This window comes from Ambystoma mexicanum, chromosome 3p (assembly GCF_040938575.1).
Source record: "Ambystoma mexicanum isolate Mex_15411 chromosome 3p, UKY_AmexF1_1, whole genome shotgun sequence".
NCBI lineage: Eukaryota > Metazoa > Chordata > Amphibia > Caudata > Ambystomatidae > Ambystoma > Ambystoma mexicanum.
Genome location: NC_090925.1, coordinates 1,139,346,067 through 1,139,365,313, shown reverse-complemented (window position 1 = coordinate 1,139,365,313; position 19,247 = coordinate 1,139,346,067). Strand labels below are relative to the sequence as shown.

Below are 19,247 nucleotides of genomic sequence, written 5' to 3'. Positions count from 1 at the left end.
CATTGCCCTGTGATTTGAGAATCGCTAGCATTTTCTTACCGAAAGAAGCCCATTCCTCCGGCGTTGCATGCTTGGTGGGATAAGCGACCCGCCGACATGCGGGATCCTCGGATGAGGACGGGGAAGACGGCCGATGATGGCGCTTCGGGGAGTGCCTCGAAGAGGAAGAGGGGTGGCGGGACCGAGACCCACTGGACTTACGACAACGATGCGGAGAGTCGCCCCTCGAATCGTCAGTCGAAAGCCCCGCAGACCTCGACTTCCGTGGCTTGGACACCTTTCCTACCGACAATTCCTTCTTGCACTACCGCAAGGCTTTGGACGTAAGCGACTGGCAGTCGACACAATCATCCCCGTCATGAGGCAGGCGTCGTGCGAGTCCGTCACTGACATCTTGGACCCACAGTCCCCGCACCTCTTAAAGCCCGGACGTGGGGTGGAAGACGAGGTAGACATCACTAAGGATATCTTCACAAACTAACAGGTTCGAAGAACCGAAAGAACAGAAACTCCAAAGGGTCGAGGCGTGCCAAGATCTCCAAAGCGAACACGTTCGCGGAAAAAACATAAAAAACTACGGGCGTCGTGCGTCCTATTTACAACATCTGGTGACGTCGGCCGTCGGAGGAGGTCCTCGAGGGCGGCGTATCGACGTCATCGACGCAAGACGCAGATGCCGAAAGAATTTCCGAAGCAACGCAGCTGTGGTTAGAACTGTCATAGATATGGAATATGTCGGAGGACCCAATCCCCTCGAACTGGATCTTTCTGGGGTCCTCAGACTATTATGTCCGCCATATCATCTTGCTCAAAAGTGGGTGAGGCTCTTCCCCAACCCATATACTCTATCACCATGTTCATCAAACTCCTGTACCCTGAGTCTGCATGCTCTGCAGGATCAGGTGCAGCAAACTCCAATTCAGGTGATGTGTCAACACCACTAGCAGAATGTAGAGTTTCGCATAGGTCTCTCATTTTAGTTTCAGGGTTTATAACTTGTCTGGTGCCATATTTTACTCCAAAAGGAGTGACATCTTCATCCTCCGAGCCAGATTCTTCAAAAATTGAAGATATGGACCTAAGAAAATCTGACTTGGGTAAAGGTGTAAACCTTCTCTCTTCCTCCTGATTTTTTGTCGAAGGAATAGGTGTTTTCTTCAAAGGGGTCGATAAGGGCATCGAAGATAGTATAGGCTTTGTTGTCGAAGCTGTCGGCGCCGATGGCGTTGACGAAGTTCCACTCGACTTCCACAACTTCTACTTTTTATGAGGGATCAGAGAAACACTCGATCCTCTAGGATCTCTTGACGATTTGTCGACTCGAGTTTTATGGGTACTACTGGGTTTTACCGCCATAGTTCCCGACTTCCCTGTGTCATCCCGTGGAGAGACCAGGGTCTGGCTTTTATGAGGTTTCTTTGAGGGGGTTGAGGCCGCATTCTCAAAGACCTGCATAATTTTTCTTCTAAAATGTTCCCATTTTGTAGGGGAATCCGATCTTGTTCGACATCGAACCAATTCAGTCGATGTATCGGATGATGACTATGGAGAGCAATGTCTCCTTTTTCGTTTTTTAGAAGAAGACAAAGAAGATCGTCTCGATCTACTACGAGATCGGGATCTCTTTGAATGTTTTTTATGATGTTCCGATTCCTTTGAATCGGACGATTTCTTATGCTTTTTAGACGAGGCCTTCGAAGTGGCCTTTGACACCTGCCGCCCCACCGCTAACTTACTTTTCCTCTCACGGAGGGCCTTCTCTGTCATCGACTGACAGGAGCCACAGTCGCCGTTTCGATGAACCGAACCCAGACACCAGAGACAGATACGGTGAGGATTGGTGATAAGACATTGTCGACCCGCAGTCGATACACTTCTTAAACCCAGTTTTGGGTGTAGAAGCGGTTGATGATGAAGACATTTTCTGACCGAAAATCTCGAAGTGCGCCATTCACGAGAGCGAAGCAATCGGAAAAACGGAACTGAAGCCAACTGGCGCGGCTCGAGTTACTTATACCAACAGTGATGTCGACACGGAACGGAGCCCGTCGAGGGACAATCGACGCCACAACTTCGAGCACAGCGCCCTCTGCCAATTTTTTGTTTTCCGAAGCAGCGAAGCTGGCGATAACGAATGATCACAAGATGAGGAATACGTGGGAGGACACAATCCATTCGAAGAACCCTTTAGGGGCTGTGTGCTGATGTTTTCTACAATGAGTGCAAGGGTGAGGGGTGGCCAGGATGCCTAGCTCTCCAGTCCTGGAAACCCCCCCCCTCGAAAACCTCCAAACGATCAGGACCTTTCAGCCATTCTTGCTTGGCCCTGTGAGAAACCCCTATAAGCCAGCATAGGAAGTATGGCTAATGACTTTGCTGTTCGGGTACTTGTCTTCCTCTTGGTGAGCTCTTTATTGGTAGTAGAAAGAAAGAACACTGTGCCTTCAAATGGCAAATTTAAAATCCTTTCTTGGATGTCTGACGTAAACCTGGTGCAGTGCATCCAGGCTGAACATCTCATGCATGTGCCCAGACATATACCTCTACTTGCTGTATCTATGTGTGAGACTGAAGCTTCAATTATGTTTTGAACTATAATCTTTGCCTCTGCCAATCTTGCCTTAAATGCCACCTGGGAGTCTATGGGTAAATCTGCGAGAAAGTCACCGATCATCTAAGGGCCTCATGTTGCTGTATGTAAGAAAATCCTTTTGATGCGCTTGCGGCAAAGGAGCCGTGTCTGAAGCACGGGTTCATCATGCGCCTGTGGGATATCAGGAGGAGCCTATACCGGCTGCTGGGGCATTGTAGGCGGAGAGGGCAGACCTGGTGTTCTACGAACCAACAGACTCCTTGGCCAAAACAACCTTGAGTGCTCTGAAAAATCTGGACTTCACACAATATATTGTGCAACCAACCCACTCAGGTTGTAGAATCTTAGATTGGGTAGTGGCGCACAGTATTGCACCCGATAAAATTGAAGTCAAACCATGTCCCTGGTCAGATCATGACTTCATAAAATTTGAAATACCTCCGACTACTCCCAGTAAAAAAGTTAAACAGTCACGGGGGAAAGTCCTCTGTCGGAATTTACATAAACTTACCCCAGAGGCCTTGGCCCCGCACTTTTTGCTCAATATAACTCAAACGATTTGTCAGCATCTTATGATAAGATGACGGCTGACGCTGTTGAGAGTCTAGCTCCTCTGAAGTTAAGGCCGAATAAAGCTATCCCCTCCAAAAATTGGTACTCATCTAGAATACAAAATCTAAAATTGAAGAAAAACAAGACCCTGCACAAATGGCAGAAATCACTCTCCGCCTAAGACAAATCCAACTATAGTCTTGCATCCAAAGAGCATAATGAGGCGATTTGTGCTGCTAATAAGTGCTTTTATGTACAGAGGATCAGGGGGGCAGCCTCAGACACAGTAGAACTTTTCAAGATCCTTAAAGAAGTTGAAGACCCCTGTCCTAGCAAGGTGACAGTCGTAAAAGATGCTGACTGGTGCTCTCAGATTGAAAATGCCATGTCTAATAAGATCTCCGCAATCAGAGAGGATATTAAAGCTAGGCTCGTCCGTCTGAATTCTACACCTCCTCTAGTTGGCGCTCGACACCCTTGCCAAAACCCATTACCTTTGCGGAGGTGACAGAAGTGGAGGTCCTGGATATATTAAACAGGTTGAAGCCCACAAGCTGCAAGGGTGATATATGCCCCGCCAAAATAGTTAAGGCCTGCTTGTCCCATTGATTACGAAATTTGTAAACTCATCATTTAGAGACACGACTGTGCCCATCGATGTCAAGCAAGCATGGATCACTCCACTTCTGAAAAAGCCCTCACTGGATCCATGCCTAACTCTCCCTTCCTGTTGAAGGTGTTGGACAAAATAGCAAACAATCAGATTCAGACCTTTCTGAGTGCTTAAAGCATTCAAGGCCCAAAACAATCAGGCTTCCGGAGTGCGCATAGTACTGAATCCACACTGTTGGACCTTAAGACTAACATCTATCAATCTATGGACAAGGGTAACACATAATTGCTGATGCTCCTGGATCTGACGGCTGCATTTAACTTGGTAAATCATTACATCTTAGCCAGCAGACTGCTTGAAAGAGCCTCCTTTTCTAAGGAAGCAGTCATCTGGGTGCTCTCGTTTCTGTCTGAACAGTCGGCCAAGGTCTTCCAAGAAGACGCTATGGCTGAAGGTTTTACCCTACAATGTGGAGTACCTCAGGGTACGTGTCTGTCTCCTACCCTGTTCAATCTATTTATGCTCACACTGATAAACTTGACGCAGATGGCGTTTGCTATGCCAATTGTGCTGACAATACTCAGTGTCTCTTCCCTCTTTCAGGTGACTACACTAAAGACACTGAGGTCATTAATGCCACATACAACCAAACCCAGCTCTGGATGTTGTACAACAGCATAGTCTTGAACAACGCTAAAACTGAGATTATCCTGGGCACCGGCCCCAAACTGTGCCTTTTAGATCAGGCCTACTCATACTTTCAAATCGCAGATTGTCTTTGCCCCACCCCGAGAAAGTAAAAACCTTAGGAGTCACTAGTGACCAAGAGCTCTCAATGAGGTCCCTCAAGCCTTGGCTCGGTGTCGAGTCTGACCTTACAGATCCCTCTTGTAGGCTTCACATGCTCAGGCTTGTGCTCGGTATTCTCAACGAGTTTAGGCACCACCTCAGGCTTGAGCCTGGTAATCAATTTGTCAGGCCTCTCAGACCGATACTAGAGCCAGCCAGCCCCTTGACTCTGACCCTGGGAGGATCCGTAGACGCCTTGTTGCATGCACCAGTACTCGGGACGTCTCGGGTTGGGAGCCAGTACTAGGATCACGAGGACACCTTTCAACAGAAGACACCGGAAAGGCGTCACCACGCTGAGGTGCAGAAGAAAAAAGTGGACTTACCCATTTGATGTTCTTCAACTTGCAAAGCGTTAAGGCCTTGAGATGTTCTGGAGGAGAACGTGAGAAAATTTCCTTCCACCTAGTTAACCTGTCCTTCAAGGACCTTGGCTTAAGCGCATTGTACGCCACACAGGAATCCCACCTGTGGTCTGGCCGAGACACTGCTAACAAAGTGAATGGGGATCTGATGCCAGGAAGGAACCCTCACAGGAGGAGCATTGACATATGCATGAGAGCAAGGTGCCAGAGCCGTTATAAAATTACAGGGAAAAGGGATTCTACACAGCAAAAAATAGCACTGGCACGCGGGGCAGGTTTGTTCCTATACGTGTAAAAAAAAGGATTGAGGTGAGGCACCGGTGGACAGGGTCTGCTAGGCGTCTACGGCCCTGCGTAATCTAAAATATAGGGGAAAGCACATTTTTGGGACCCAACAGAGGTTACACCAATGATGTCAGCCGCGGTAAGCAGCATGAGAGAAGAACCTTGAATGGGATAGGACTCCAAGTACCACAGTGCACTTGAGTCCAAGGGCCAAAGCACAAACAATAAAGATAAATGGTTGCCCTGTTTGTGGACTTTTCCCACCGATTAAAAAGCCATATGGAGACCCATCACTTGCCCAAGGGTCCCCAAACCTGGTACACAGGGACAATGAAACAGTGGCAGCAGAGCTAGAATCAGCAGGGAGATCTACAGGGGAAGCGGAGAGCAGGGTACAGCCCATAATCTTTATGGACAGTAATTTGCACTTTCCTGACATGGGAAGAGGAGAACGAGAACAGCGAGCAACCGGCACCAGTAACTGCCTGGCCGTGTGGAAGAAAACAAAGTCTGGAGCAAACGGTTTTTATGAAGAACAAATTAAGGCCCACAAGGGGAGGCGTTAGGAGGGATTTGGTTTAGACAAAGCTAGCATTGTATCAGGGAGAAAACTGAGGTGAATGCACAATGGAAGCCGAAGGAGGTTTCCATAGAGTATGGAGGACTATGAAAACCAAGCAGTGTTAGCGTTTGAGTTTTCTGCGTGAGGTTGGACGAGGTGCAGGAGACCAGAGAGAAGTGTGAAGCAGGTGGAGGAGGAGTTGGAAAAGAGCAATGGAATATTTGGAGAGAGAGAATGTAAGGTGTTGGAATTGAGAGAGTATTACCAACGGTATGTGAGTGAGAGTTATTGAAGATCATTTTGAAGGGACAGTAGTAGGGCAGTTGGGAGGAAGAGTCGGAAGAGGTAGAAAGTGAGGAGCTTGTCGAAGATAGTACAAGGAGGAAGGGGAAAAGAGAACTGAGTAGAAGCAAAAGAGGTGAGAAGTATGACAATAAGGAAGAATTGGCAGAGAAGAAAAACTGCTTAAGTGGCTCAACTATGTGCCACAGACAAGTGTTCCAAAATCTAGTGCTTTCAACTCCACAATTACAAGTTATATGAGAAGTGGGATCACAGTCCTTGCACATAGGCTATTTTGGCAGTTTATTCACTGAGATTTTCTTTTAAATATGGTTAGATTGGCTTACAGTCATTTGGAAGTGATACTGAGAACGGCATCTGTTTTTAATAGTTAAAACATCAAACGTACAATCAATGCTGTTTCCTCTCAGAGGTTACATATCGCCAACCAGTTTATCAAAAAAAGAGACACAAAGGACAAAAAAGGCAACTAAAGTATTTTTATGAAACATATTGTTTGTTCCAAATAAATCACATGTTGTAAGGGGACAGAAACCCTGCTACCCACCAATGTCATCATCGGTTCTATCTGCAGGCTCTTTCTCAAGGCACTCCCGCACCACATCGCGTCCCAGTAAAGGATCCGAAGCCCTATCGATATCCTCATCTTCCTCCTCTTCATCCTCAGAATCCACAGCAGCCTCAGGCAGACCACTCAGATCTACATCCCCCATCTCACTTTCTGTTGCCTGCAAAGAAAACAAGCAGGTAAACGTGCTGTAATATATGTGCACAAATACAGAAGGAATTCAGGAAAAAAGCAGAGACCACTTGGTTACCAAATTTGCAATTGCGTATTTTTGCACTTCAGTAAATCTGTTGCCGTACAGCTTAAACACTTGGCCGAGAATTTGTAAACAAGCTGCATGCAGTGTCTACAGCACAAATGACTCGCTACCAACAGCAGACCTAATGCAATACAAGAACATCAACTAATCATGGTTTGTCTAAAGAGCAAATGAGCCCAATAACAGCAAACACAATGAACAGTAATGTTTAATCCCAAAACACTGTCCTTCATCTGACGCATTGATTACAAGATTGTGATTGCTAAATGCTGCTTAATATTAACATTTTCAAATTAGTAATTAAAGAGCCCATTTTTCTTTCTTCTGCAACAGTATCGTGTTATACCATCTGCTCTGCAGCACTGTCTGATTGTTTTGTGCAAATGTGTATATTCTGGAGCTAAGCTGTTCATTGTTCTTCTGTCGGCGTTGCTCAACGAATTATATTAATTTCAGAGAATTAGCATTTTCTTTGCTACGCATTAGCAATATGCAGTTAGGCAGAAATTAAAAATGCTTCAACAACTGCCGCAGAGCTTGAACATAAAAATGAAGAGTGAAATTAAGACTTACAATTACACTAACATTAAGTAATGTCAGATTGTAAAATATTAATGTGCATTAAAAAAGTGTAGGAATTACGAATGCTCCACAGTAGCCACCAGAAAAGCTTAGTACGTGATATGGAAACCATTGCATTCCATATTTAGCCTAAAATACACCACAACATTACTTCAGTGGCCACAATTTAATTAATTCGAGAGCACTCCGGCCCAACAGATAAGGGGTGTACCAGACAATTTTACTCCCTAAAAATAAGTAAATACTCCCAAATTAGGCATGAAAAATAGGAAACCGACACAGAAGGTGCCTGTCCCCCCCGCTTTCACCCACACAGGTGCATGGATATGTTTCTAGCAGTGGTGCAGCGAGAGCCACAGGAAGAAACTAATGTCTGTGCCTCATCTGAAGAGGTAGAAATGTATTTTCCAATGTGCATGAGTAACTGGAAAGATTTATTACAAAAAGAAATTCTGGTTTCGCTCAAACATTTTTAGTCGCTTATAAAATACACTTTGACTTACTTTTTGACGCCCTAAACATATTTTTACTCCCAACTTAACTTTAAAAAAAAAAATGCTATCGAGTAAAATACACTCATCGTATCTGGGGCACTGCTGCACCCTTCCTATTAATAGTAACCTGTGGAGCTTTCTGGTGACCTCTACGCATCACAGCCGCTGCAGACATAGCCTACATCAAAAGAGCCACAGGTATTACCCCATAAAGCCACCCAGATAATCCTTCTATAGCTCATCCACCTCCAGATATCCCATAATACTATCAGTTACCATAACATAATAGGACAGGACTGTACATATTGAAAATCTCTGAAACACCCCCAGAGGACACCGCCATCTCCACATTCATTATCTGAATATCCTCATCCTAGATTGTGTGCATCTGTTTTGGTCCCATTACTCAGACACCTCTGCTGTGGATGGCCCATGTCCAGTTCAGCACCCCCCCCCACGCACCATATGTCCCTACAAAAACCCATCATACTACCTCGTTCTCACTTTACGAACGTGGCTTATTTTGCCTCCTTGTCTCTAGGCATTTAATTGGTCTTCATTGGTCATAAATCAGCCAACACGGGTGCAGCTACTTGGCGAAATGACCTGCAGCCTATTGTAAGGAAGGCATGGTATCAACAGTAAGACAGACACAAGTGACCACAGTTTAAGGGTGTTTATTGAACTTCAAAAAGGGTTTGAAAAGCGCATATCTAATCCTAAATCTAAAGATGGGATCAATCCACAACCATGAAAAAATAATAACGCAGTCTCAGTGGTGTCTTGTCAAAATGAAGGGCCTATACTAATAAATCTAAGACCAATCCTTACCTCTAAATACAAATAATGTGGGAAACAATGTTATGTAAAAGAAAGAAGTGTTCAAGAAATGATATGTCAGGATATTCAGGATGTTGGCCTCCCTTCCCCACGTTTTCAGCACGGAACAAAAATCAGTACACTTGTGCTTAGCACAGTCTCTGGCGTTTCTTGTGTCTCTTGAACAAGGATATTGTTCAAACATTAGAATCAGGACCTTCCGTCTCCAAGTCGATTTGCCTTTCAAAGTCTCTTCTCTCAGAGGGCCTGATGCGACAAACAAATAATAAGTTCCTTTGCTCTTGGGATTTCACACATACTCAATTTCTCAGGTGATTCACTATTCACCTCGGACCCCCCTCACCCGGGCTCAGAACCTTAACACAATGCTTGTGGAATTTCCATGCATGCAATTTCTTGGGTGATTCACGGTTCACCACGGAACCCTCTCAGCCGGGCTCAGATCCATTTCAACACAATGTTAACACAATGTTCAATCAGTCTCCCTCCGCCGGGCTCGGACCAATCTTAATTCACTTTAACACAAGCTTGCCTTTCCAAAAGCTCTCAGCTGATGTCCCTCGTTCGGGCATGGACCAACTTGATCTACTTCATAGTCAACTTTGTTTACTCTATTAACATTGAAGACTTTCGATTGTGCACAGGATTTTGCTTGAACCATTGCAGGACTACTTCGATTCACAATCCTTTGTCACTCTTTCATTTTTGCCATCTCTTAGTTGGATACCTAAAAGAGACGTTTGAATGAGCTTGCAAGCGGTAGCGGACCACTCGCTCTCAAGGTATTGTATCTTGGTTTCAAAGTTCAATCACTCAACTGTTGTCCAATTTTACTTGCGTTGGTTATCACATGGCCTTCATACACTGTTCGCTTCAGCCTTCACCACACAATGCTGCTGCTTGCAACCTTAGCTTCAACACAGGCCGGTCTAGTATCTGCTACGCCAACTCACCGGCTCTGTTGATTTCACTGGCACTGCTTTGTTGTAGGTGCCAAGGACAGTACAACAGCAGCAGGCAATTCTCCCCGCCTTGATTATCGACGCAGGAGAGCCCGGGTACCTCTATCACACAATGCAGGATTCTTCAGCCTGGTTTCCTGGTCTTATGCTTTCTATTCTCAATGTTTTGTGAAAGTAATGGTTCCTTGTCGAAAAGGTCAAGGGCACTTCCCTCCTTGCGATCCTTTTCTGTTTTGCCATCTTTCGCATCGTATTTAACTGCCATCTTGGAACTGCTGCTTCCTTGTGTGCTTTGCCTTGCACAGAGAGTGCTCTCATGCTACACCTTTTACCCGTCTGGGGAAGTTTAATGGAAGACAGGTGAGTGTGTGTGATGGTCAGTAATTGCCTGACCATTGTAATGGGACATGTCAGTTATATGGCTCAGGTGTTAATCCGTTTTCTCTCATAGCAAGCTGTCATTGAGAAAGTGTTTGTGTTGTGAAAGGGGGGGAGAGGGTTGAGTTCCTAAGTATCCTACCTGGTAGGATGGGGTAAAGGTGTTACAGGGAAGGGGATACCGCGTCTCACCATCTGTTGTCCCACTCCCCAAAGAAGCCCTCATCCAGGTGATCCTCCCACACTGGTCCACCCCCAGGAACTGGATCCAAAAGTGATGGCCGTGTCTTGGCCACCTGGATGACAGATTCCCAGGGACTAGCGGGTGAGACACCTTTAGATTTCTCACACTATTCCGAGTACAAATAATCTGATAAACCCTGTTTTTTTCTTGCCAGTCATATGGATTAAGTGTCCTAAATGACCATGCATACAGGCAAGGCATCCCTGAGATACCGCCAAGCCTTCCCCCAGCATCCAGAGCAAGGAATGGGCTTCAGCTAGAAAATCTCATGTCTCTCAGAACACCTAGCCCTTGGGGGAAATATATCCCTACCCCTCAACTCGCTTTACACGCTGTGACCAATTGAGGGAATTCCCCCCTTCTACTCCTCTGTGAGGCTACAGAGGTGAGCCCGCTCCGAAACATCCTCCGTAGGGGTTGACTCCACCTTAGGGGACAGGGACCCTAAGCCAATTCAGTTGATGGCATACGTGGGACTATCTAACATATCAAATACTTCCAAATACAGAGACTTGACCGAAGAGAAAGTTAAAATGTGCTATCATCAGGAAGAAAGAAGTTGTCAGTTTAAATGGAAATCACCAATCCACTGCGACATTTTAAGTCTGGGTACTCAAACAAGAGAGGGTAGAGAGGAACACATACTTAAGCAGGGGAGCTCCCCTGGTAACGTAACACTAGCAAGAGGTGGAGCCGCAGGAGAGCACAAAGCCCACGAAATTCAGAGCGGTCTGGGCCCAACAAAGCAAATGCTGGAAGCCAGGCGTGAGGGAGAGACGTCAAGCAAATACGACTGGAGTCATAGTTTCAGTGGTGGTGTGTCCAAGAGATCGTCATGGTGGGTGGCCTGGGCATGCAACAGCGTCGACACCACCCCGGGGAAACCACTGCTAATGATACGGGGTCCCCAACAAGATACCGAGAACCTGGGAGAAAGAATGGGATTTGTAAGTAACTGGTAACCCGGGACGAACGGGACGCCAAAAGGGACTCATATGCTTTCACACTAAGGAGGACACAGTTATGTCGAGATGAGAAGAGTTTGTCAAAAAGCCAATATAACTAATTGCGCTTTCCAAGTCGTCTCTTGCGCACTTGTGTTGTGCTAAAAAACACATGCTCTACCGCCTTGGTTTTTGCATGTGTTGGCTGCCATCCAGATGAAAATAAACATTCATTTTAATAGGTTTTCTCTGGGTGGGCAGGTGCAGGTTTGGGTTGTTAAAACAGTGAAGAATTTTCTTCAGCGATGTTCTCTCTGGAGGTAATTCACCTCAAACAGGAAAGGCCCCTAGATATTTAGGCAGGGGGTCCTTAGTCAGAACGAGCGTAACCTGTGCGGTTCATGTTGTGCACTAGGTTTGGTCGTTCTCTAGCCGACCGGTTTCTGTGGGACAAATTAGTGAGCCACATTCATCAGGGCTTTGCAAGGCATCTGAGTGTGTGCCTGCTGGTCATCACGTCTGGCAGCACTGTCTGCGTATCTTCAAAACCTCTCCCTGTGAGGGTGACAGGAAGGAGGGGAGAGAGATTGGGCAGTGGTAAATATCCAATGCTATATAAAAAGGTTATCTCGAAACACTGCATTAGTATATAACGAGGGGAGAAGGCTTACCCGCTCCGTGTGGTCTGGTAACTTTGCACGGTGGGTGAGACGGCCCGGAACCTGGGGGCCAAAAGACAATAAGTGATGTCAATAGTGATGCCCAAGTGCATCATATCGGAAAAGCGACAGGCAGCAAAATCATTGCCATCTATTTAAACCAAATTGAGTGTATATCCTGTCTACAGCGGCACGTACACGGCGTTGTCGCTGGGAGTTTAGCAATTCTACACAAGAGGATATCCTAGGTCTACACGTTGAGCCGCGTGTCTAACTCTTGGACTCCTACGCTCTCCCCAAAGTCCACAAATAATGCAATAGAATCTCATGCATTTTTCAGTTATTTGGATATCTACCTCGCCCACGGCACTTACAATGTACCCACCAGACACATTGTGGTTGGCCGACGTGACCGCGCGGCACTCCATGGAAACATAAACAGTCTGAACGCGGCCCGCTGAGAAACAGACCTCTCACGCGCGGCCCGTAACGCAGACAGAGACGACCGCTCCAAGGTAAGCGACCACCTTTTGCAGCTTACCTGGGACTGCCACTCCCCCTGAGCGTGGTGTCCAAGAGTTAGACACGCGGCTCAACGTGTAGACCTAGGATGTCCTCTTGTGTAGAATTGCTAAACTCCCAGCGACAACGCCGTGTGCGTGCCGCTGTAGACCGGATATACACTCAATTTGGTTTAACTAGATGGCAATGATTTTGCTGCCTGTCGCTTTTCCGATATGATGCACTTGGGCATCACTATTGACATCACTTATTGTCTTTTGGCCCCCAGGTTCCGGGCCGTCTCACCCACCTTGCAAAGTTACCAGACCACACGGAGCGGGTAAGCCTTCTCCCCTCGTTATATATTAATGCAGCGTTTCGAGATAAACTTTTTATATAGCATTGGATATTTACCACTGCCCAATCTCTCTCCCCTCCTTCCTGTCACCCTCACAGGGAGAGGTTTTGAAGATACGCAGACAGTGCAGCCAGACGTGATGACCAGCAGGCACACACTCAGATGCCTTGCAAAGCCCTGATGAATGTGGCCCACTAATTTGTCCCACAGAAACCGGTCGGCTAGAGAACGACCAAACCTAGTGCACAACATGAACCGCAAAGGTTACGCTCGTTCTGACTAAGGACCCCCTGCCTAAATATCTAGGGGCCTTTCCTGTTTGAGGTGAATTACCTCCAGAGAGAACATCGCTGAAGAAAATTCTTCACTGTTTTAACAACCCAAACCTGAACCTGCCCACCCAGAGAAAACCTATTAAAATGAATGGTTATTTTCATCTGGATGGCAGCCAACACATGCAAAAACCAAGGCGGTAGAGCATGTGTTTTTTAGCACAACACAAGTGCGCAAGAGACGACTTGGAAAGCGCAATTAGTTATATTGGCTTTTTGACAAACTCTTCTCCACTCGACATAACTGTGTCCTCCTTAGTGCGAAAACGATTTTGGGCAACACACAGTTGAAATACCCATAAATAGTCCCTGTTGATTTTGTTTACTCATTATATGCTGCAAGAAAAACTCGTTCCAATAAAATTGAGAAAAGTTTGGAACCAAAGTTTAGAAACTTGAACTGTCTTAATGAAAGAAAGGGAATAATAGACATCCCTGAAGGCCTGAGGCAATGATCAATAAGACAGGGGTACCACTACCCTGGGAGGAGGGGACAGTAAACCCCCGGGTCAAGAGTCAGAGTGGAATATAAAACGTAGAAAGAATATGAACTGAAGATCTAAGAAGCCTCTAGGATAAATAAACCACAAGAGGGACCTGGCCATGAAAAGCTGAACTATAAATGTCAAAGAAACAAGAATCATACAAGAAACCTTACTTTTCCAGCTCATGCAAAGCCCATTAAGATTGAACCAAGAAAAGACATTTCTAAAGAGAAACTAAATTTCATAATCTCATGAGTGAGCTACACAACCTGATAAGAAAAGTAAGGAAAGACCATTTACAAATTGCATATTAACAAGAAGCCTAAAGACTAAGAGGAGAAGTTTGTGAAGCACACTTCAGGAGAAGGGACTCATTCTCATGAAGTTAGCTTGTTAAGTCAGTGGTAGGGTCAGTTAGTATTAGCTTTTGGAGAGCAGACATATTCCTATTGGGCATTCATAGACGACTGACTAGCACCTTAGTTATTCATATAGGTAGGGAATAGTGATAGGAATAGTTAGGCCTTCATATTATTTAATGAATAAATCTTGCAAATGTTCTCAGAGATTCTGCGTTGTCCTTCTGATCCACCACGCTGCATAAACCTAATTCCAAGAGGGTTTCTATGCACTTTATGCAAGGTGAGATCAGTGAGGTAGCAAGGGTTTGACAGCATTTGGTGTGAAGGGTTTAGAGTCTGTTCTCCTGAACACAATGGTCAATTGTCCCTTTTATGAAGTAGATCTTTATTTATTATTTCAGTACATCACGCATGGGTATGAATCAACTCTCCAAGAAACGGAAAGATTACTTAGTTAAAGTTGTGTGATCACGATATGCACTAAGCAGACAACGGGTAAGGACATCTTCAAAGTAAGAATGGGACAATATGGAAAGGAAGTACATTTAAATGGACCAATTCAGAGAATTCAAGCATCTTGAAGACATCACACTGTACAGAAAACATTCAAAGAGCTTGTGATATAGCTTTATAGGGCGAGTGTCTGCTCATTATTCTGGGGATTTGACCCTCTGGGGGAAGAGTCATTATCCCAAGAGATAATGCCTCCCGCCCCTTCGATATGGTATTAGCACATACTTTTAATACTGGTAATAGCAATACATGATTTGGACTTTTGGTAGTGAAGTAAAAATGTTACTTTAATAGTGAGTAAAGTGAATAGACAAACTAAGTTAATAAACTGAACATGTTTTTATTTTGTAGGATTTAAATACCAAGGTTGTCTTAATAAATTAAGCATTTTAATCGCAAACTTGGTTCAACTGAAGCAGGTTTAGCATGAGTATGCATTAGGTTTCATGTAAAAGAAACAGTTTCACTATAACAAAGTGAAAACTTGTACTCTTGTTTTGGCTTTCTATTTGGTGTGTTAAATAGGATGGTGCAGTGAAAAAAAGTCCTGCAAGAGAGGATGGCCCTCATTACGACCCTGGCGGAAATTGACTGACCGGACCGCAACAGCGTAAATAGCGTTTCCGCCATTGCACGAAGGAGCAAAGTGCGGCCAATCACGACCCATCGGGCACGAGCATTACGCCATGGCGGAATCCGAAAGGCTGCGAAGGCGGAAATGACCCCAAAACGGCCCTTACCGCCGCCGTACGCTGCACCAGGTGCAATACCGCCACCCATCTTAGCGGTCACCGTAATGAGCGGTCACCGTAACGAGCGTGCACCGCAAATTACGGCCACCGTAAATATACGGAAACGGAAGTAAAAGCATGTGGCCGGAACGGGAAACAGCACGCCGCACAACTATAAAATCCGAATCCCAACACAACCATAAAAAATCCGACCCTGACACACATCCCAACCCGTTAGCAACCCCAGTTAAAAAAATAAATATGGGAAAGGTAGCCAAGAAAGCGTGTGACCGCAAGCGGCAGGTACACTTCTCCCGAGAGGAACTGACCGTGCTCACCGAGACCCTACAGGAAAATTCCGCCGTCGTCTTCTCCAGTCAAATGACCAGGACGGCCCTTGCCAACAAGAAGGCCATATGGGTCCTGGTGGCACAGCGCGTAAGTGCGGTGGGGACAACACCCCGCACGCCACAGCAATGTCGCAAGCGGTGGGACGACCTGCGGATCCGCGTACGCAGCATACTTTCTGCGAACAGGAACATCGCCACAGCTACCGGGGGGGGTTCAGAGTCGCCCATCAAGTTGACCCCCTGGGAGGAAATCTGCGCCTCCACCATAGGAATGGAGAGCATAGAGGGAGTCGGAGGGATGGAGAAAGGAGTGCCGACATCCGGAGAATCAGGTAGGTTGGCCAAGAGAAACAATGCGAAATCCACAAACCACGAACATGTGCAGTACCATGTGACCCCATAGTGCAATACATACTTAGCCCTGACAGCGCCCTCTAAAAGTCAGAATGAACAAACAAATCAATCAAGAAGCCATAAACAACCCCTACATGTGCAGCATGCACCCCCTAACTGCAGGCAGCCAAATGAATGCATCCTCAATCCACACGAAAATGAGACCACCTCCAAGGCCCAGTCCCAAATCAGCCTCATGTACCACCCCAATGCATTTGATACGTTGCCATTCCAAATCCGACAGACCCATAACTAACGCTCGCCCCTCTTTACTCCACCACAGGGTCCGATACCAACGACGAGCTGCAGGACACCCCTACCAGCACGCCTGCAAAGAGGGCCAGGACCAACGTCCCAAGAGCCTCCACCTCAGGTGCAAGGATCAAGACACGGCAGCAGCAGGAATCAAGTGGCAGCACACTGGAGGGGACTGCAACAGGCACCCCAGCAGCCAGCAAGTCCACAACCCCAGCACCACAGGTCCCCCCAAAGAACGTATCTGATGGCACCGCCTCTGGTGGTAGCAGCACCATAGGTGACACAGCTGTCATGCCAGCATGCTCCGACACGGAAAACAGTGCTGGCGACGTAGGTACCATCCATGACCTTTCCCAATCCCCCTGCATGTTCCATCCCCTACACCATGACGAAACCACGCAGGGGCACCCTGAAGACGACGACTGGCCAACCCCCACAAGTCCTGTGCCAAGGCAACATGTGTTGAGCAGCCCCCCTGTCACACCACCGCAAATGTCCATGGCCCAGCAGAGGCAACAGTCCCTCGACCTGCTGATCGAGCAACAGCAGGAAGCGTCCACGCTACTCAAGGACCATGCAAATGAATGCGGGGGTTCCAGGGCAGCCATGGAAACATCCACCGAGACACTCAGGGCACAAATAGAGAAAAGTAGTGAGAGCCTCAGGGGAGAAATGGAGAGAAGCACCGAGAGCCTGAGAGCACAAATGGAGAAAAGCACCGAGAGCCTGAGGGGGGAACTGCATGCGACGTCCAAAGACGTCTGTGCTGAACTTGCTGCTGTGCGCCGTGTGCTCTCGGAGCTCTCACAAACCCTCAGAGACATGCATGGACGCGAGCAGGCAGAGACCTCATCCGTGGCAAGTTCCGTCCAGGGCAGCCCCCAACGCAGATCTGGCAGGAACCTGCGCTCCACGGGCAGGGGTGCCCCTGATACCCGTAGAGGGGGCTTGCAATAGCGTCTACCCACGGACAGCATGCATATTTGGACACTGGTGTTGGGGGGGGAGGTAGTAGGGTGGAGGGGGTGTGTTGGGCTTCACTGGGTGGCGGGTCCATAGGGTGTATAAATCAAATCACATTAACAATACAGCACCTCATTATCATCCAATGACATGTGTGGACATTGATATTTGCGTACGAGGCCTTCATAGGCGTACAGTCCACAATGTGCCTGTACTACACACACACAGTGCCACAGGTCCCCTTTCCGTGTAATAGGCACCATGCGTGGTTGCTAGAAGCATGCATCTATGATGCTCTGTCGGATTGCACGTGCATCCTGTGCCTCATGGACTCCTTGAGGTGCCTCCACATCCCCACCCTCATCATCATCATCATCATCTTCAGGTGCATGCAGTACAGCGTCAGGGGGCATGGGCACATTCCTACGTATGCACATGTTGTGCAGCATGACACATGCCATGACCATCTTAGAAACCTTCTCATGGCTGTATATGAGTGCCCCGCCAGACCTGCTGAGGCTGCGGAAACGAGCCTTCAGTAGGCCGAATGCCTGTTCAATGACCACACGGGTACGTGAGTGGGCATGGTTGTAGTCCTCCTCATGCTCGTTCTGTGGGTTCCGGATTGGTGTAAGGAGCCATCTCTTCAGTGGATACCCGGCATCACCTGTATGAGACGAATAAAGGGTGTCAGTGGAATGATAGTGCTAAGTAGCCCCCCCCCCCCCCTGCAAGGTCATTGACGCATCAAATGGGCCACGATATCATGCATGAAATGAGACTCACCGAGTAGCCAGGATCTGTGCCCTGCGTGTCGCTCCATGTAGCGTGGTATTCTTGTGTTCCTCAGGACCATAGAATCATGGGTAGATCCTGGAAATCTGGCACAACAATGCGTAAATATCTTGTTGGAGTCACACACCATTTGCACATTGATTGAATGAAATTGTTTCCGGTTGCGGTACTGGACCTCCATGGCATGTGGGACAACCAATTCAACATGGGTGCAGTCGATGGCACCAATGCAACCCGGGATGCCGCCAAGTGCATGGAATCCCACTTTAGCGTTGGTAATCTCCTGGTACGTGCGTGGTAGTGTGATGTGGTCGTCGGCGTGCTTCAGGAGGGCATCGTGCACTTGGAAGAGTGTCCGTGAGAACAGTGGCTGTGAAATGCCATGCAACTGTCCCACTGTGTGCTGGTAGGTGCCTGTGGCCAGGAAGTGGAGTGCAGACACCACCTTCAGTAGGGGTGGGATGGCGGTTGGGCTATCTATCATGCTCACGAGGTCAGCATGTGTCATGTCCACAATGGCGATTATGGTGTCCCGGTCCAAACGGTAGAGGGTGTGGATCTGCTCAGCAGTGAGGTTGAACGGATCGGCTCGGAGGCGTGGGATTGCGGGCCGCCTGCGTGGTGGTGGTGGTGGCAGTGCTTGTGGGCCTTGCTGACCCTGCCTTGCCCTCCTCCTCCTCCTCCTCCTCCGTCTCCCCTGTGCGCCCGGTTGTTGTACCTGTTGTTGTTCGTCGTCTTCTTGTAGTTGTAGCACTTGCAGTGCTATCTGGTACCCCAGGCCCAACATCGCTAGTCCTGCCGGTAGCATTTTGGAGTGGGAGTGGTTGTGGGAGGGGTTTGGGTCTGCAATATATGTGCTGTCGGCCTGTATGGCCTCCACCTGTGCTGATTGAATGAATCTGTGGCAGATGCAATCCCTTCTGGTCGAGCACGGCCCGCACGTAAGGCTGCATTTGGCCGCATGGCATCTTGGGATTGGAATCATGTATCAAATCCCGATGGCAGTGTGATGTACTTTGACTGATTTTCATGCTATGCTCCCATTGTTACACATGCTATGATTGCAGCCGCTTACATACCTGTGAAGAGTCAGTGGTATGTAGGGCTCGATCGATGGCCGACCCTCATGCAGCACAGTAACGTACTTCACCGAC

At 47.3% G+C, this 19,247-nt stretch overlaps 1 protein-coding gene across 7 annotated transcripts in view; it reads right to left on the bottom strand.

Annotated features, from left to right (window-relative positions):
* The window catches only part of RAPGEF6 (Rap guanine nucleotide exchange factor 6), a 1,719,096-nt gene that overhangs the window by 415,217 nt on the left and 1,284,632 nt on the right, over window positions 1-19,247 (bottom strand). For all 7 annotated transcript variants that reach the window (XM_069652531.1, XM_069652536.1, XM_069652533.1 and 4 more), the window contains one exon: window positions 6,670-6,850. In XM_069652531.1, coding sequence (XP_069508632.1) covers window positions 6,670-6,850 — 181 coding nt within the window. The remainder of the gene's footprint in view (window positions 1-6,669; window positions 6,851-19,247) is intronic.